Genomic DNA, 21,476 nt, shown 5'->3' with positions numbered 1-21,476 from the left:
ATTGACCTGTATGCCTGTTGTCGCAAATTTGCAACATACCATCATTATTATTATAACATTATAACATAAAGTCATTACCAGAATACCCAATATTACTATCTAGTTTTTGTGCAAAAGTGAAATTAATAATCTCAACATTATTTACCATCTACTTAAGGCAAAAACACACACAAAACATTTTTTTATATACAGCTATATACATTCGGGCGTTAAGGGGTTAATGATCATTAGTATCACTTACTGAGGTGTTGCTATGCTACCCATAGATTTATATTTACGCTACCTGGCTATACTTGGCCGCAGTAACAGGCGGGTATCCGAATACCCGCCTGCTGTGCGTAAACTGATGACATCATAGCGCGCAGCCCAAGAACTATCCGCAGACAAACAGATGAAAAGACGAGAAGTGTGTGTTGGTCCCAATATTCCGGATGATTTTCTCATGGATAGTCCAACAATGAACAGCAGCCAAAGCAGCCAGCTTGATGGGGACACCCTGGCAAAATTGGAGAGCAGCGCAGTGCCATCCAACACGACAAAAGTTAAAGTAGCCAACTTTTTATGTATGCGTTTGCTGGGTGTCGTGCGTTTTGAAATGACATTAAATATTGTTAATGTGATTCCACGTGTTATGTATCGCAGTAAGTGATAATAATGCAAATAACATGCAGTTGTCGAGCGGTATACAATTTCAGAGGCCCGACGTCCATGCCCAGATATTCGCCCTCGTCTAACTCGGGCGAATATCTGGGCATGGACGTCGGGCCTCTGAAATTGCATACCACCCCCCAAAAGCATGTTATTGTATTAATATCTACAATACTACATTGATATGATGTAAGAGCATGGTGCACTCATGATGACAGGCATACACTACCAGTCAAAGGACTGGAGACACTTTCCCTTCCAACTGAACGGCAAAGTGTCTCCAAAAGTTTGAGACACTTTGCCGTTCCACTGAATGGGCCTTTCTGTGTGTAGTATGCATGGATGGATACATAGACATGGTCATTAAAATGAGTGAACACAAAACATGAATGTGGCACACAAACACACAAACAGAAAGAAAGAAAGTTTTAGTAGGTTGTACGGAGCAGCTCACTCTTATTCCCTGCTGTCCTTCCTCCCCTTCAGCTCCTGAAGGACCAACATCACCCTGCAATGACACAACATGGTGCTTCTTCAGACATCAAATACTGAAGCCCCTTTTCCACTTGGAAGTGGTGAAAGTTATGAAAAAAATTTGATTTGTTCGTAGATAAAATGATGTCCATGTTCATGTCATGTGCTTTTCAAATGCATTTTTGCCTTGTGGCAGGCTCATATCAAATGACAATTTAAGAAACGTTAGTTTTTGTTCCTCTACTCCTCCCAGGTCCTTTGTAGATTTCCACCAAACTCCAGAATTGCCCTTAAAGGGCTTGTTTTAGCAAAGGTCAAGATAATTACAGTGGGGTAAAAAAAAGTATTTAGTCAGTCCCTGATTGTGCAAGTTCTCCTACTTAGAAAGATGAGAGAGGTCAGTAATTTTCAACATAGGTACACTTCAATTATGAGAGACAAAATGAGAAAAAAAAATCCAGGAAATCACATTGTAGGATTTTTAAAGAATTTATTTGTAAATTATGGTGGAAAATAAGTATCTGGTCAATAACAAAAGTTCAACTCAATACTTTGTAACATAATCTTTGTTGGCAATGACAGAGGTCAAACGTTTCCTGTAAGTCTTCACCAGGTTTGCACACACTGTAGCTGGTATTTTGGCCCATTCCTCCATGCAGATCTCCTCTAGAGCAGTGATGTTTTGGGGCTGTCGCTGGGCAACATGGACTTTCAACTCCCTCAACAAATTTTCTATGGGGTTGAGGTCTGGAGACTGACTTGGCCACTCCAGGACTTTGAAATGGTTTTTACGGAGCCACTCCTTTGTTGCCCGAGCGGTGTGTTTGGGATCACTGTCATGCTGGAAGACCCAGCCACAATGCATCTTCAATGCTCTCACTGAAGGAAGGAGGTTTTGGCTTAAAGTCTCATGATACATGGCCCCATTCATTCTTCCCTTAACACAGATCTGTCGTCCTGTCCCCTTTGCAGAAAAACAGCCCCAGAGCATGATGTTTCCATCCCCATGCGTCACAGACATGACTAGTTGAGTTTTTACTAAAAAGTTCTATTTTGGTTTCATGTGACCACGTGATATTCTCCCAGTCCTCTTCTGGATCATCCATATGCTCTCTGGCAAACTTCAGATGGGCCTGGACATGTACTGGCTTAAGCAGGGGGACATGACTGGCACTGTAGGATTTGAGTCCCTCTCTGCGTAGTGTGTAGCCTTTGTTACTTTGGTCCCAGCTCTCTGCAGGTCATTCATCAGGTCCCGCCGTGTAGTTCTTGGATTTTTGTTCACCTTTCTCATGATCATTTTGACCCCACGGGATGACATCTTGCGTGGAGCCCCAGATCGAGGGAGATTATCAATGGTCTTGTATGCCTTCCATTTTCTTACAATTGCTCCCACAGTTGATTTATTCACACCAACCTGCTTAACTATTGTAGACTCACTCTTCCCAGCCTGGTGCACATCTATACAATGATCCTCCTGGTGTCCTTCGACAGCTCTTTGGTCTTGGCCATGGTTGAGTTTGGAGTCTGACTGTTTGAGGCTGTGGATAGGTGTCTTTTATACAGATGATGAGTTCAATCAAGTGCCATTAATACAGGTAACAGGTGGAGGACAGAAGAGCTTCTTAAAGAAGAAGTTACAGGTCTGTGAGAGCCAGAAATCTTACTTGTTTGTGGGTGACCAAATACTTATTTTCCACCACAATTTACAAATTAATTCTTTAAAAATCATACAAAGTGATTTTCTGGATTTTTTTTCTCATTTTGTCTCTCATTAATGAAGTGTACCTATGATGAAAATTACAGACCTCTCTCATCTTTCTAAGTAGGAGAACTTGCACAATCAGGGACTGACTAAATACTTTTTTACCCCACTGTAGGTGAAAGGTCAAAATTTATTTTTCACAACAATGCCCACCAATGGGTTCTGAAACTGGGCAGGCAAGACCATATTTCCCAAAGGTCAATTGTTATGGTCATTGGTCAAGTACTGTAGGCTCCTGACGTGCCTAGGTGAGATCAAACTTGCCAAAAATAAAGGTCATGTCTGGTTGTCTGTTTGTTGGCCAACTCCTCTCAGTTCCTTTTGCTGATTTCTATAACATCTGTTATGTCAATGAAGGGTGCCCTGGCACTGCCCTTACAGAATTCATTTGGGCCAAGGTCAAGGTATTGGATTCTTAAGCCATTTTCGTACACACTTAGGTTTCCAGAAGTGGAAACACAACTGGACAGATTAATGTAATTATAACCTGCCAAAGAGGCTACTGAGGACAGAACTAGAAATGTCAAAAAACTAGAGAGAGAGAGAGAGAGAAAACAAAACAAAACAAAACAAAACAATACAGCTGTTCATCGATTTCAATTCTGTATGGAGTTCTTGCAAAACAATATACTTGTTCCAAATATATGGCTTTAAAGGTTACATCACTGTGTTAGAATGCTACATCCCCATTTTGCATACTTAATTTGTTGTAATGTCAAACACCACAGAAGTCATCCAGATTTTGTTCCACTTTAGTCACGGCAGATGATACTTTTCCATATCATCGCCAGCATCATCTATTCCAACATGAAGACAAAACGCCACACTAAGACAACACACATCATACAGTGCAAGTGGAAAAAGGTCAAAAGTTGTGTAAACCCATAAAATTACACAAACCACTGCAGAAGATGAAGATGTACTGACCTTTAATCCGGGTTCTCCAATAGCACCTGGTTCGCCCTCTCCACCAGGTTCACCCTCAAAATGTGAGACAAGGAACACAACTTTTACTTTTTTCAGTGTATAAATATGCTTCTACATAAAAGTCCTGGTCAGAAATACTGGGACTGCTATGTATTAAGTACTTTTTTCTCTAGACAAGTCACTGGATGGATACATGAACATTTCCATATCACTGTACATGTCTTTAAACAGTTTGTTTGGCAGGTAGTCCAATGGGATAAGGAGCTGGGCTACCAATATGTGGACATGGGATTGATTCCCGGTCACACTTTCAATCCACTTAGCTGTGAATGAGAATCGGACTTAGCTGGGGAAGTAACCTGTGTGAGACTGGTGTCCCATCCGGGGGTGTCGTAGACTCTCATCCACCAGTGAGTGCCAAGGCCTGTAAGAGACTGACTTAAATTTAACAGTATTGTGGAGTATGTTAAATTTGTCTGGAGTGGGCAGTTCTCAAATACTTAGTAACTGTGAAAGATGGAAACTAGTGAGGGAAGTCAACAAGGCCCATGACAATTCCTCACAGTATTATAGGCTTCTGAAAATGATTGGAGAAATTGAGCATGTGCACCTTTTGTCGGTTGCATCACTAGTCACATGTTCATGGTATTGTGAAATAGAGATGGATTTTCATACAAGAAAGTGGATCAAATCTAGGCTCGAGACTCCCATGTGCCTTCTGGCAAATTGTAGCTCAAAGTCTTTAAGAGAAAATCCTTCTCTGTTCCACTCCACCATGAAGCTGTTTAACTGGTGATGCAACAGGGAAAAGTTGCACAGTGCACAGTTTCTCCAATCACAGTTACAGAAGCCTGTAACTCCTCCAGCATTGAAATGGGTGTCTTGGTGGCTTCCCTCACTAATCTCTGTCTTGCACAGTGACAGATTTACCATACAGTATCAGACTGTTTGTATTTTTTTAATGACTAATAGAAATGAAGTCCAAGACATATTCAGTGACGTGGAGATGTTCATGAATCCATCCATAGATTTGTGTAAAGTAAACAGCTCCAAGCACATCTTGATTGTTTAATTGCGTCATTGCCAAAATACTTATGTACCTGATTACATATGTGTACAAATTGGGACAAGTATTTAAGAATTAACTTTTTTAAACAGTTACTAATAGTTAATGCATAGTACTTCAGGTCCTTGTTCTCCATCAGGTCCTGCATCTCCAGGAGCTCCTTTTGGTCCCTACAACAACAAATTACACCAAAAGATACCTTGAGGACAAGAGCAGAGTTGTATTCTGTACAGGATTATATTTTTGTTAAAATCGTTAATCCTTAATGAGCTCTGGGACTTAAAGATATTACTCTCGAAGGTGGTTTTAAAGGATTTACTTTACTGACTGAGTGTGAAACTAAATGACGGAGGCCTCATCAAAATGCAGTGTTGTGCTCTCAGTGACTCTGACACATATCTAATCCCAGGATTTTGGAACTGGATTTATTGTAACCCTGGGAGTAAAGTGGCAACACTAACAAATACAGAGAAGACTTCAGAAAGGAAAAACAGTGGGGGTTCAGAATGCTTGGACGAATACTAAGAGGACAACTATCATGTACGCCTCCAGCAGTTTGGAAACCTTCCACACTAATAAATATTTGGATTTAATTGCTTGAAATTCTGAGTGTCCTTAAGGAGTTGCAGGATTCCCCCCCCAAAAAAGTGATACTTTCAAGGATAATGCACAGGGAGTGAGTCTTAAAAGGTGTGGGTGAGTGTAACAAAAATACAGAAAGAGAAAGAAATGAGGACAAATGTGAAGTAAAATAAACACTTAAAATGATGGAACAGGCAGATGTTTTGTTTTTTTCCCATTCCATCCCAAATCCCTCTGACAGCAGACCAACATTTTTTTCTTGAGTGTCCCCCCCCCCCCCCCCCCCGCCCCGAATGAATGTGATTCATTCCATTTTTTTTAATTGTCAAAAATAACTTCAACTGTAGTTTCTTCTCCATTTTCTCTGAATTGAATCCAAAAGTTCATTCATTCAATCATTCATTTTCCAAACCCGCTTATTCCAGTTAAGGGCTGCAGGAGGGTCTGAAGCCTACAACATCAGTCATAAGGCGAGAGACGGTGTACACCCTGGACAGGATGCCAGTCTATCGCAGGGACACATGTAGACAGGCAAACACATTCACTCTCTCACTCACACCTATGGTCAATTTAAAGTGTGAAATTCACGTAACTGGCATGTCTTTGGACGTGGGAGGAAGTTGGAGCACCTGGAGAGAACCCACGCCAACATGGGCAGAACGTGCCATCTCCACACAGAAAGAACAAGGTAAGAAGTGAACCCAGGGCCTTCTTGCTGTGAGACAACAGTGCTAACTCCAAAAATTCATCCAAACCTTTTTATAAAGGGCAGCATGGAGGCCTAGTGGTTCACACTGCAGCTTCAAATAAAGAAGGTCTTGGGATTGCCTCCCACCTGGCCTTTTCTCTGTGGAGTTTGCATGTTCTCCTCATGTTAGCGTGGGATTCCTCCAGGTGTCTGTCTGTCTCTGTGTGGCCTTACAATAGAGTGGGGGCCTGTCCAGGTTGTAGCGTGTGCTGGGACAGACTCAGCTCCCCTGTGACCTTCAAGTGGAATTTGTGGGTATAGAAAATGAATGTGCATTTTCAATTTTAAACTTTGGCGTTTGGTGGTTTGGACCCATACTGCACAATTTCCACTCAGACAGCAGTGTCCTTGTCACTCTTACTTTGTAAGATTCTCATAACAGAATCCTGACAACATGGCTTTCATCATGTGTTGTTTGTGTGCACTTTCCTGAAACAAGCTCGTAAATGCCAGGAGACGGTGTACTTACCGGTTCACCTTGCGGGCCCCCATCCCCGGTGCTGCCTGGAACACCTGCCTTACCCTGGACAATACAAAATAATCCAAATGTAACGCCACTTGTTGATGCGTGTAATTAATAAAAACAGGCATTATATTTGTTGGACATGACAGTGGTCCATTTTAATCAGTTATTTTAATTATTACCAGCTTAACCACAAACACAAGAGGACGACACAAATGTTTCATTGCTGCCTACAGATGTGAAGCATAACTCAGTGACATAATGTCATGAGCTGGATTTCCTGTAATAACAACTCTGTTGTATTTAAAAACATGTGCTCCCAAGTGTGAATGAGAGCGTTTAATTGGAATCACTTGAACACTTTGACTTGATTTACATTTATGTCTCTAAGTCCTCAGCCTTTCAAATGGAGAGACGCCTGGGAGTGACAATGATGTCACTTGACTGAGGTGTTTGGCAGTGCCGATATCTTTGCAGGAGAACAAAGGTTCAAGTCCTTTGGGTCTTGGTGCTTGGTGATGTGTTTGCTCTTTTCGGAGGATCCTTTGGGACCTCTGGAATGACTTGATGTTAAATGAGTGGTCACTTTGAGATACTTAAATGAGGAGTATCACTTGCTTTGTTAAATATGACATTATTATGGACACGTGGCAACCGGCTGGAGAGGGGCCAAGGGGACACTCATTCTTCACTTAGCAAGATAGATTTGTACTTTTTGAGAAGTGGGGAAGGACTGGATGTCTGTCTGTGTGGTTGCCATCCAGGTCCCAAGATGGTTTCATGGTGTAGTGGATTCTGCCAGAACTTACCAGCTGTTTAAAGCTAACAATGATCCAGTGATATTAAGATAAGATAACTTTGCTGTCATGGTATGAGTGGCAATAAAGTCAAAATTATACTTTTTCAGAAAAATAATTACTTTCTGATTTTTAAACAGTGGTTAAAAAAAATCAAATAACTCCACACAACCTGGCAGTAGAGGTGGGTGATACCGGGAATTTTGGCATTGATCAAAAGTAAGTAAGTAAATACAGGCCCAGTATCGCAGATATCGATACTGATACTTTTTCATATTTAAGCTTCATAAATCCAAAGGATCCAAAAGACCTAGGATAGAATTTCGCCAAACATTGTACGTGACAATAAAATACTATCACAATCAACATTTTTGTTTACAAAAATACCACACAACACAACTTAAAACAAAATCTCCTGAGGTAGAGGGCTAACAAACCACAATACAAGGGTGCTCTACTCCGTGTTGTGTGACACAATGCAGCGCTGCTCTTACGGAGAGTCGACTTTGATGAATCTACGTGCGCAGCAGTCAGTGCGTGCGGGAGAGAAAAAAAGCTTGAGTATCGATCTTTTTACATGAGGATCGTTCAATATCAATACCAGCGTTGGTATCGATATTATCGATATTAGGATCGATCTGGCCACCTCTACCCAGCAGGAAGGATTCTGTATGAATGTAGCTCTGTCTCTGTGAACATGTGTGGATTTGAAGTAACCTGTAGCTTGAAAGGAGCCCATTTGACCATTCCTTTCCCCCAAACCAATGCTGGTTGTTTTACGATGTTCAGTGTCCAGTGACATGATACAGAATTAACTTCATGCAGATCCACATTAACATCCAGGTCAGTTACAGTGAAACAGCAGATTGTAGATTTAGTGCAGCTGCTGCATTATAACAAATCTTGCTTCAAACAGCGATGTAGAATTTAAAGGTTGTTCGGCTTTGACAAAAGCATGCACTCCATGTTGTAACTTCTCCCGGTTCTTTATGTAAAATACTGCCCCCTTCCATGAACCAAAATGTTAATATTCCTCATTTTGAATTTACTGAAAGTCACGCTGAAACTAGACTGGGGTCCCCACAGACAGCGTCCATCTTGTGAAAGGACCACGAACGTAGCTTGCACAACACTTTTATACACTGTGGGCATTACAGTGGGTGTGGTTTAGTCTCACATTTCTAATGTTACTGGCTCTCACAGACGAGGGGCCCTCCATGTATCTGAAAATTGCACAAGCGTGATGGAAGTGAAACAACTCATATGTTTAAACTTTAAACCAGATCTCAGAGACTTCCAATCAAATATCAAAAGCAAATACTTGATCATTAACATAAAAGAAGGAATTAGCACAGATATTGTCTAATAGTGTGTCCACCTGAGGTATGAAGTAACTTTCCGCTCTGATCTGGCGGTGAAAACACACGGACCTGTGTGACTCATATGCCAACCTCACCCAATGCAAAACCTCCAAAGGGACGTGTGGAAGGACGTGTTACCGCTCGTCCCGAGCGTGCATGACTCTATATCCACTGATGTGCATGAGCATGTAGGCATGCAGATGTATACATTAGCGTGAGAGCACAAGCCTTCTCGCACCCTCTTTTACGTGTGTGCTTCTTTTCAAAAGTAAATGCAAACAACACTGACATGTCAAATGTTCAGCCAAAGCACCGTGACAGAATGTGGAAAGGAGTTTATTTGACAGTGGAAATCTAAAATGAGTCAAACAACCGAGAACAAGTCCAACGCTGCATGCAACTGATGGAGCTCTTGGAGGGGATCAGGACGTCTAATGATGCATTCAATCCTGTACTATAACATTCATCCTGTGGATGAAAGTACTTCCATGTGTCTGTTCAACTCTGCTCACTGATGGACTTGTAAATGTGCTGACTCAGGTATCAGGTATTTTAGACTTTCACAGGAAAAAAAAAAACCCACATTCATCATTTTCTAGATGGCAAAAGCAGAAGAAAGAAGAGTTTTCTCTCAAAAATGATCTTTTCCTGTTCCCAGAGATTTGTATAATCTTTAGTATTAATAGATGACAAAGTATTAAAGGTTATTCATTTACGGCATTGTCCTACATAGCATTCTGGTTAAAGAAAAAACTCAATTATTTGAACAAGGTTTGTCAGAATCTTTGCTTTACTGTATTTAAAAGGGACAATGCACAGTTCAGAACATAAATGTCAACATTTGATGCACTATTATACAAATGATGAATGTTTACGAGTGCAATGGTAAGAATATTTCATGAGGTGAAAGATGGATCTTTCACCTCATGAAATATTCTTACCATTTCACAAATGGAAAAAAATGAATTATTTGTTTTATATAATGCTTAAAATAGATCCTTGTCATTACAAGAGAAAAACTTACATTTTGGTGTCGGTCACTGGTTCTTTGACATCAAGAGGTTCAAAACAGTCCAACACAAACTTTAAATAGCAATCCAATCCAATCCAAAAATGTTCTCAGTCAACTGGCAAACCAGTCAGATAGCTGAAAAACAATCCTGACAATGCAGACTGTAGCTGACGCCGTGCAAAAACAAACCCCACCATGTTTGTTTTTAGTTTTTAAGCTACGGGCCCTGTCCCACTGGCGTTTAGGAGGATTTGTGGATGGAATGCGCACAAAAGTGGCCCACATCCGCCAAACAACCGCAATAACCGTGTAACATTCCTGTATGAGTCGGCCGCCATCCGAACACGTCCGTGATCATCCGCAGAGGCACGCATGTCCGCAGCCAGGATCTTTGAGCAGCTCAAAAATCCTGCTGCGGATGAGATCCGCATCACTGCCTGAACACATACTGAAGACATACGCAGGACATACACAACCAACGCGCCGCATATCCCCTGTCATCCGCTGATATCCGCAACCGACGGGTTGGCGCGGCTTGGTGGCGGACCGGGACAGCGTGCAAAACAGATATGACGCGTGCCCAGCATGGCCACATCACGGTCGCAAATGGTATGTTGCACATGCAGACAGAGTGGGCACAGATGGAGCGAGTGCATCACGGCCGCTGTACCCCTCATGGGGGCACCTCCGTGGTCGCCTTCGCTTCTGTTCCCTGTTATATCCGCTCTTCTTCCTCATGTATTCGCTGATCCACCCCGGGACATTTGTCATTTCCGCCCACCTTTGTTGCAGACGCTCAGCTTTTGTCTCCTCATTTCATGTGCAAATCCTCCTAAACGCCAGTGGGACAGGGCCCTAAGTGCCATCGTGGCTAGTGTGAGCGCGTGCGGTGTGCAGTAGCACAAAACATATAGAACCAAAATTGCACGCTAAATAGAACCAAAGCTGCACACTAAAAGGAACACAATGGTAAATGGTATGAATAGTCCATATCATGTGACATATAAACCACCAATCAAATGACAAAGATCTATACAGGTGTTATATAAAAATGATTATAGCAAAAAGCTAATTTGCATCTGCAGTCCCTTGGCAGATCAAAACAAAACACACCACGACACCAGAGAAAAGGAAAAAACAGTATGAAAAGTGCATAAATACTCATATATATACACACACACACACACACACACACACACACACACACACACACACACACACACACACACACACACACACACACACACACACACACACACACACACACAAGCCGATGAAAAAAGATCAAGGAGAGGAATCTGAGTGATTGTTTAGGTCTCCAGCATTCATTCTGTGGTGCACATGCACATGAAGCCAAACAGGCGGTGTGCAATTTTCAGCGATCATGTGCATTACATTATCCACACTGCATTGTTTGAATTAACCATTTCTTTCCGATTAAAGCCCCGAAAGGCCATGAAAGAGCAGGAGAAAAGTTGAAAGAGAAAAATGTTCCGTGCTAGATGTTGATAACAAAAATAAAGAGTGGAGGGTGGGGAAGACAAAATAGCTTTCATGTTTTATGACATGATTTGGAGATTAAAAACAATGGTGTCTCCACTTACACAGGTGCACCGAGCCGTAATTCATGATATGGCACAAATGTGTGCAAACATGCCTCGTTCTTAGTGAAAAATTCGCATCCCAAACCTGCTGCACCAACATCAATCAGCAGTTTCTGGTTGGATAAAAATTCATGTGGTGTAGCATGAGCTGCAGTTGTGTGTTGCCCCACCATTGTGCCACCAACCTGGTGTGCTTTTAAAACTGGATGAATGTTTTTACAGTGAACACAATGCTAATCTTGCTAATCTCTATAGGCAGATAACGGCAGGCAGGGGACCACCTGCTGACCCAAACAAAACAGACTCATCATTTTAAGATTCAATCACCAGCCATGAATGTTTCTGTGTAGGCTCTCAGTTGTCCAGGTGGTTTCCATAGTAGAGAAGCTTAAATCTTCGACAGGACTGGGTTGCTTGACGTGAGGACGTTTCGCTTCAAATCGCAGAAGCTTCCTCAGCTAAAATTCTTGCTCTGGTAGTCTGACTTCCGTCTTGACTCTTGTAGAAAAGAATAAAACAGAAGCCAACAAAAGCTGGAGTTTTTAACCTAACCAGACCCCTCCTACTGAGAGGCCGAGTGCTACAGGCTAAGGCAGCTACAGGCTGCTACAGGCAGCCATGAACACTGTTTGCTGCCAACTCTTTCTGCCTGAAGATTCTCCACAATTTCTGGTTCACTTGCCTGGGGATCTGTGTCCTTTCATGGCAACTGCCCATAGAGACTTGCCTTCAATATCAGTGCCACTACACTGTTCTGAAAATCACTCAGAAGAGTTTCAGATCTGTAAACATGCACTTGTGCCACAACCACCACACTACAGAACTCCCTTGGATACTGGATGGTAACCAACCAGGCAGAAAAGCAATCCATCCCAGCCTCTCCAAAGTAGTCATCCATCTGCTGCAGCCAGGTGAAACGACAGCATCCACTTGGTCTTCTCCAGCTGCTGGAGTCCTCAACACTGAGGCACCTACATGCTGGATCATGCACAGAGAAATGGGCCACATGTCATAGTTGATGATCCCCCACAGTTCACAACCTTCTGCAAAGGTGTCAGCATCAACAAGCATCTCTGTCCAGTGATCTCACAACTCTCTCAGCTCTTCCAAGGCATCTCTTGACCTCAAAGGCCGAGGACAGAGAGTCAGGAATGTCAACATAACTGAATGTACAGATGCACTTTTGATGGCTGAGTCCAGGACATCAATGAAAACCTTGACCTAAGTTTTGATCCAAGACAAATGCAAACCCAGACACTCAGGTTCCTTACTCAGCTCTCAAGTGCTGCCATCAGGGTATGATTGATTCAGCAAAGATCACAGTGTTATCTGCAAAGTCACGGTCATTCAATGATTTCACAGCACTGAGACCTCAGCTCACACAGACAAACACCTCAGACATCACACGCAGCATCACTCAGCATCTCTTACGTAAAAGACCACAAAAAGCAATTAATTTTCAGGTGATAATAATGACAACCAATTAATGCACCCACTTTATCAGCAATGCCTGCATGCACAGGAGAAGAACGGAGAACATTCATGACCATATGTTTTGATTTTGACTCTGGAAATGCTTTTCAGGTTTTGTTTTGTTTTTTCTATTACACAAAACAACGTCCACTTGGATGAATTAATTGGCTCAAAAACATTCAGTAATAGTCAGACAGTACATACATAGCCACGTAGCCACAGTGATGATTGTTGTTGAAAATAACAATTAAAGCTATGAAATGAAAACACAGTGGAAAAGAAAAATTCTGAGGTAATTGCTACTCACAGGCTTCCCGGGAAGACCCCTTTCTCCTGGACCACCAGCTTTGCCCTTCAAACAGACATCAAGATGCAAGTTAAATCCAGCTTAAAAGACAAAACCCCCCAATGAATTAATTATAATATTTCTGTAAAAATCCGTGAAACTTCAAGATTCATCCATTCTTTGCTGCCTGTACTCATTGATGGTGTGTAATTTGTTATCGTATTGTTTTAATTTAATGTATAATGTAATATATATTTTGAATTATTATTTTAATATTTACTCAAATGGGAACAGAAACGCCCACGGATTATTTATAGCATGAATAAACACAAAAAATGCATTCTTTTGATAGTTCAAGAAACACTAAAGACCATAAAACATCTACAGAAAACCTTGTTTTAGTCATGGTCTGAGAGGCTTTGACATCGACCGGATGCCGCAGTTTATGCAGGTCAGGCGGGTGATGTCACTGGTTGGGGGAAGATGAGCCTTGTTCTGACAGGCACCAACAAAGAGGTTATATATGACTACTAGAGTCTGCACTCCCAATGCTGCCCACTAAACCCGAACGTCCCTTCATGGACAGCGACGTGACACCTCCTAACGGGGCAAAAATATTGCAGAAGTTCCCGGATGTTAATGCATTTTCAAAGGGGATTCGCGACTGAACACACTCAGAAAAACACTCGCAAAATACATGTTAAAATGCCATTCTGACCTGGATATTGAGCCAATAAAATTAATGAACATTAAATCATGTCAGAAAACATTCCCAAATATTAGTGTTGAAAGTTACACAGATCTGCGCTGTTACAGGCCCCTTCACACATAGTGCGAAGTTTGGATGAAGTGCACGCTTACCCCCAATCTCAATTCTCTTTTGTACCCCTTCTCCTTCCCTTACCCCTACGCCTACCCCTTTTAAAACCAGGGGTAAGGCGAAGGGGTATGCCTCTAGCCCTATGAATTGAGACACCCCTCCGCCTTAGGAGAAAAAAAAAACTGCCCGTCTCAAAGTGCCGTCTTCACTGTTTGTTAACATGGCAACCAAAACGCAACTTGTTGCAGTAGCCTGTTTGCTCTTTTTATTTTCTCGCCTTTCTGCGTAAATGCAAAGAAATAGAAGAAGTCGCAGATTTCTTTATCGCAATCATGTCATGTTATTTAATTTAATTAATTCCTAATTTATAATAATAATAATTAATAGTATTAATAATTAATCAATTAGCAATTAATTAATGTTAATAACACAAATAATAATTAATAATTGTAATGATCAATATTGTTTGATTAATCATTAACTGATTCATTAGTAATTAATTAATTAGTAATTAAAATAAAAAAACACTTGAAATATATCAATCTGTGTGGAATGAATGTATACATTATACAAGTTTCACTTTTTGAACGGAATTACTGAAATAAATCAACTTTTTCATGATATTCTAATTACATGACCAGCACCTGTATGTATGTTTTGGGCTGCATCTAGTTCTGTAACTTTATATTTCTTTTTCAAATTCTCCCATTTTTTGCATCCAGCCCTATTTCCTTTAGAAATTTCCTTGACAAATAATATCAGTCTATTAGGACGTCAGGTTATGTGTTACACATATACATGTGCGTATATTTTCCATCTTACTCCCATTGATGAAACTTTCATTTTCTGCCTGAAAGCTTATTAGGAGACGAGTGAGTTCAGGGCTCCCTGTTTGTTTACTAAATACACACACACGTTACAGACCTTGAAATCCAACAACAGGGATTAATATTATCCAAAGATTTATGAACATATAAATTAACATGCTTATCCTTTATCATGATTTTCTCCATTGTGAGATATAAAAGTGTCTTATCGTAGTGTTCGTGTGTATATGCATTATAACGCCTCAGCGCATGAGTGAAGTTACGATATTCTTCAGAACAACAATATACGCAACATGCATCCAGCAGCATACACGTTGCTGTCATAGGCAACTGCCTGTAAAGTTTTTTGGCAAGTTATAACTTTCGAAACAGCGAAATTTGTAATAAAAGCCGCTTTCATTTGTGAGGCTCTTTCAGCGCCATGTTTGTTTCTTTGGAGACAGCAGTAAGCTCCTCCTACCCCTCCAAATGGAATGTGCATCCAGATTCACTCCGTTTGAAGGGGTTTTTAGCACTCTGCCTACCCCTCCACCTCGCTCCAAAAAGAGAATTGAGATACTCTGTCTCTCGTGCCCGCACAAAACGAAGGGGTAAGGGGAAGGGCCAATGGGGTAGAATTGAGATTCAGCCTTAGTGCGCATGACACAGGAATGGTGTGCAATCCATGTAATGTTGTCCCTGTCGCCAACGCCTCGTACACCTGTTGCTACAACAATTTGTGCACACAAGTGCCTGAAAGACAAAGTGTGCGCTGTGCAAACCCATCGCACCCTCTTGCAGCTGGTGCCGGCCAAATTCCAGGTGACATGCACAAACATCTAACACCGCTCGCATGGCACTTAGAAAATGTGTCGCCAATCGCACTCTTGGCACAACAGACTGCAGACAATCACTGTCGTACTGCTGTGAAATTTGTCTGTTTCCCACAAGTGTGACTTTGCAAACACACACACTGACACGTGGGTGTGTGTGCTCCACTCACGGGAGGCGTGGCTTCTGACAGATGCAGCTGTGGTGATCTGTCATTCTGGACATTCCAGCTACACAACACCTACTGTGTTTGGACAGTCATGGACAAACAACTGTCAACTGTGAGGCGTGTGTGTCTGATTGCTGTATTTACGTGGACATAAAAAAAAAAACATATATCGCTGTGGTGGCGACAAGGTGCAGCAAGCGAGTGCGTGCACACAGCGGACACTGACAGCCCCCCAGGTTGAAACAGACCCTCAGATCAGAACACGCAGCGGGCGATATGACCATCACGTCACCAACATGAGCTTTGTTCCACATGACGCGGTGTCTGTGCTGTAGCACGCTGTCCACAAGACACGTGTGTCGGGCAGAACACGCAAATGATGTGGACATGATCAGAGCACACTGCTTCTCATTCATGTCATTTCATGACTGTATATCTGTGACCGTGGGTCATCACCAGAGGAACAGACGGATCATATTTGTATTGCTTGATTGATAAATGCGATGTTTTTATATGGTGTGGGATTTTAATTTTTTTTTTTTTTTTTTGCCATACTTCCATGTCCTTCCTGATGTGAGGCAGATTCCTGCAGCTTTCAAAGAACAGCTCCGTAGCTCAATAGTAAAGTCTTTGACTGGCAATTAGAGCTTTTGAAAGGTGCAAGTTCGTGTCCTGGGTGGTGTGTTTTTTCTTTTTTTTCAAATTATTCCACATAAGCGGTGTGATGTGGTCCCACGGGTACCGGCTGTTTTTATTATTATTATTTATTCCACATAAGCGGCACCATGTGCTGCACCTGGCACTGTTCCTGCTTGAAGGACACCGGCGCATGCACAAACTCTCACACAGGGTTTGTGCACACCTGCCCGTCGGCACGATGTTTCATGCGTGATGTTTTGTGGACTAATTTCAAACTGTTTTGCGCTGTTTTGCCATTTTCGTCCAAACGGCGTGCAAACTTCGCACTATGTGTTTAGGGGACCTAAGCTGCACTGCTGGGCTGAACCAAGCTACTGCTGTTTTCAGCATAGCGCGGATCCTAAAACCCTTACAAAACATTTATATACGAGGGCTGTCAATAAAGTATAATTCCTTTTTATTTTTTTCAAAAACTATATGGATTTCATTCATATGTTTTTACGTCAGACATGCTTGAACCCTCGTGCGCATGCGTGAGTTTTTCCACGCCTGTTGGTGATGTCATTCACCTGTGAGCACTCCTTGTGGGAGGAGTCGTCCAGCCCCTCGTCGGAATTCCTTTGTCTGAGAAGTTGCTGAGAGACTGGCGCTTTGTTTGATCAAATTTTTTCGCAACCTGTAAGGCACATCGAAGTGGACACGGTTCGAAAAATTAAGCTGGTTTTCGGTGAAAATTTTAACGGCTGATGAGAGATTTTGAGGTGATACTGTCGCTTTAAGGACTTCCCACGGTGCGAGACATCGCGCAGCGGTCCCAGGCGCCGTCGTCAGCCTGTTTCAAGCTGAAAATCTCCACATTTCAGGCTCTATTGATCCAGGACGTCGTGAGAGAACAGAGAAGTTTCAGAAGAAGTCGGTTTCAGCATTTTATCCGGATATTCCACTATTAAAGGAGATTTTTTTAATGAAAGACGTGCGGACGGGTCCGCGCGTCGGGACGCAGCCGGCGCGGTGCGGCGGCACAGGAAAAACACCTCCGTGTTGATAACCGTTTGTAAAATCCAGGCGGCTTTTGATGGCTTTCAGTGGAGTGAGTATATGAGAAATTGTTTAACAGCTGGACATGTTCCAACTTGTCCTTAAGGCTTCCAACAGAGGTGTTTTTCCTGTGGCGGAGCGTCGCAGCGGCTGCGAGCCGACGTTGCAATCCGCCGCACGTCTTTCATTAAAAAAAATCTCCTTTAACAGTGGAATATCCAGATAAAATGCTGAAACCGACTTCTTCAGAAACTTCTCTGTTCTCTCACGACGTCCTGGATCAATAGAGCCTGAAATGTCAGCTTGAAACAGGCTGACGACGGCGCCTGAGAGCGCTGCGCGGTCTCACACCGTGGGAAGTCCTTAAAGCGACAGTATCACCTCAAAATCTCTCATCAGCCGTTAAAATTTTCACCGAAAACCATCTTATTTTTTCGAACCGTGTCCACTTCGATGTGCCTTACAGGTTTCGAAAAAATTTTGATCAAACAAAGCGCCAGTCTCTCAGCAACTTCTCAGACAAAGGAATTCCGACGAGGGGCTGGACGACTCCTCCCACAAGGAGTGCTCACAGGCGAATGACGTCACCAACAGGCGTGGAAAAACTCACGCATGCGCACGAGGGTTCAAGCATGTCTGACATAAAAACATATGAATGAAATCCATATAGTTTTTGAAAAAAATAAAAAGGACCTATACTTTATTGACAGACCTCGTATATTATATTTTTACACAATTATCTTTTATCGACCGAGTTTCATTCATGAAGTCAGTAGTATGTGTGCACATCTGTGTGTTTTAGTGGTGTGCATAATATTAAAGCCAAAACAATGCTGTGCATAACTGTATATAGCTTTAAATATAACACAACTAAATCACTTTTACAGCCAGTTTTCTTCAGACAAGTCAGGAGATGGATACATGAACATTTCCAAATCACTTCAATGTCATTTACATCAGTCTTTGAGAAATACAGTTGAATCAGAAGACATGTGAATCTTAATCTGCATCTTAATCTGAGGAATGATGGAGGACTTTTGATGGCATCTTGTGATGTCTTAACATCCTGACGTTTGCCCCTAAAAATTACACGTGTAAGTCTATGAAACATTTACAGCAGCTGAACCACCAGCAGGCAAAGGAATGTGCAAAGTGCTTGACTGACATGCCTGATGATTTTTGCAGCATTCTCTCCGTTTCAGTATGTTAATGCAAGAACAGAAACATAAAATCAACAATAAAAACATACATTCTTTAAAAGAGACTCACTAAAAATCCAGACTCTCCTTTCTTTCCGATGTCACCTCTTTCACCCTGAAAAGACAAAGCAGAAAATTCATCCTGAGGACTGGCTGGAAATGCCTCATCTGAACTGAAAGAGAACCGTGCTTATTATTTTTCAACACCTCTGGAGGTCCACAAACACCTGCCAGTGGTACCGCAGCACCTGGATCCCTGTTGCATAGAAGGTTTTTGCTTGCTGGCCAACAAAGTCTTCAATATGATGTCATTGTCATCTTAAAAGTGCTTTTCATCTAATTGGCTCTTAATGTTTGGAAACAGATGGAGATGGTGTCTGTCTGTTGAGTGCGGCGCTACAGTCATGCACAGTAGTCATAGTTGAGGAGAGGCGTTGCCCTGATGTAACAACATTGGTCAACAGTTCTGTGTGTTTTGAAGCCCGTTCTCACTTACATGGCTATGCATCCTGGCAGGTCACAAACCAACATGTGAAGATCATAAATGTGATTTAGTGTAGAGTTTGATGACATAACACTGGATTTGTACCGTTGGACTTGTACTATTCTGCAGGGGGTAAAACCAAATCTAAGTAGAAACTGAAGCCCATTCTGTTGCAAGGAAGTATGTCAAGTCTCACTAAGTAAAAAAAAGGAATTTCTGAACATCTTGAAAATCCAAACAGTTAAAACAAGACAATTTCAGTTTCAATTTATTTTCATTTATATAGCGCTAAATCACAACAAAGTTGCCTCAAGGCACTTGACAAAACTAAGGTCTAGCCTTACCAACCCCCAGGGCAAGCACACAGGTGACAGTGGTAAGGAAAAACTCCCTCCGACTATGACAATGATGGGATATCCTGGTTCATCATGGACACCTTCTACGTTTCTCTATGCTATGGACAAGGTTTCAAGCTATGACCTTCTGGGATACATGTCTGTAACAGGTTGAATAGGGCTTCATCATAAAATAGAAGAAAGTTGGGATAATACTAACCCCAACTACAAACTTGAGACAGTTCTGTTTATTGTCTGGCTTTCATAGACTACATCCCAAAAACTGATGGTATCACTTTCCCACTAATACACAATGAACTTAATCATTCTTAGAGGGGCTGAGAGTGTGCGTTTCCATGGTATGGGTGACATCTTTACCTCAAGGTCAATGCAGTGGACCCAACATTTAAAAACATTCCGTAAAATTAGCTGGATCTGGAACACTTTTTATCAGGAATGAGAAGACATGGCCCCCACCGTGTAGATTGGAACACTCTAAAGGTCTTTCAACAGAATTTTTTTCTACGGTCTCTCAGGAGAGATGCCAAAAAGCAGCAATTACATATATATGTAGGAAGCAGTGAACCATCTGTCATCCATCATCATGCAGGGCACAGAAATAGGTAGAGACAGTTGAAGGCTGTGCAGACCTCAGATCATCTTCAAGGCTTTCTCTCCCAATCTTCTCTGCTCAGGTTTTTGCAACCTCAAATCAACAATCACCATCTCCTAATGCTAAATTAATTTTTTTTCCATTCGAACTGTACGTGTTTGTGTGTGTGCATGCTTACCTTGATGCCCTCAACACCTGGTTCTCCTAGTGGGCCATCAGGACCACGGGGCCCCTGTGCGACACAACGACATAAAAGAAACATATCACTGCCTGGACATCAAAGACAACATGATCCACCAACCTGATGGTACGCACACGCACGCACACACACACACACACACACACACACACACACACACACACACACACACACACACACACACACACACACACACACACACACACACACACACACACACACACACACACACACAGCTCTCATTTATTCAAAATATCTCCAGCAGCACAGCAAAGATTACAAAAGTTGTCAAGTATAACTGGAATAGCACCAAAGATAAAATAATGATTCCACTTTTTTTTTTTTTGCCTGGGGGGACTTTATGTTGTGATTCCTTCCCCCACAAACATTCATGGAATTTCCCAGGTTTGTTTCACTGCCACAGAGGTAGGATGACAGATTAAGCTCTCCAAAAGCAATCCAAGTCCATCTCTTTCTTTCTTTAAGTCTGCTTCTACTATCACCTGGTTCCATGTCACCTCCCATATTTTCTTTTCCACCTTTGATGTTCTCTATCTGCTTCTATTTTGTTTGGGTTCTGTTCTTATCCATCTCAGGTCTTTACTACTTTATAAAATCTCAGACAGGAACCTTGCTGATACTTCTCTTGCTTTATTCCTTCTGTAGTTTGACGTTATCATGTCCTAGTCTACAGGTCAGCTGGGCAGTTATTTAAAATAAAATTTAAGGGAGCTACACTGATGGGACTGTATGTAAACTGATTTCCATCATTGTCAATGTACAAGTTATGACACACATCAAGATATCAAGAAAATAAAGTTTGTTGTCCAATAACGTTCATTTCATTAATTATCTATGGGCTTTCTACTAGTTCATACAATATGTATTTTCCTTTTTGTTACATATTTTCACTATAGTGAGTCAATTTAACATTCTTCACATACCCATTTATAAAATGGTGGCAATCATTTAGCTTATTGTGTCCAATAATATAATCTAACAGTTTCTTCTTTCCAAAATGCACAATAAAATACTGTACATGTCACTGTCATTTGCAGTTGTGAAATAAGACTAGTTGATACAAATGCATTATTGTAAAAATAACATATTATTAAAGCAGAAACGATGACCAGCAGC

The 21,476-nt window shown here is 41.7% G+C and overlaps 1 protein-coding gene across 1 annotated transcript in view; it reads right to left on the bottom strand.

The window, feature by feature from the left end:
- Window positions 1–21,476, bottom strand: part of LOC117519456 (collagen alpha-1(XXIV) chain) — a 240,449-nt gene that overhangs the window by 53,707 nt on the left and 165,266 nt on the right. Inside the window, 7 exon segments of the mRNA XM_034180800.1 lie at window positions 1,103–1,156; window positions 3,815–3,868; window positions 4,997–5,050; window positions 6,680–6,733; window positions 13,228–13,272; window positions 18,779–18,823; window positions 20,319–20,372. Of these exon segments, the coding sequence (XP_034036691.1) occupies window positions 1,103–1,156; window positions 3,815–3,868; window positions 4,997–5,050; window positions 6,680–6,733; window positions 13,228–13,272; window positions 18,779–18,823; window positions 20,319–20,372 (360 nt within the window).

Source organism: Thalassophryne amazonica, chromosome 10, assembly GCF_902500255.1.
Source record: "Thalassophryne amazonica chromosome 10, fThaAma1.1, whole genome shotgun sequence".
Lineage (NCBI taxonomy): Eukaryota > Metazoa > Chordata > Actinopteri > Batrachoidiformes > Batrachoididae > Thalassophryne > Thalassophryne amazonica.
Note: the sequence above shows the minus strand (reverse complement) of the source record. Positions and strands in the feature narration are given on the sequence as shown.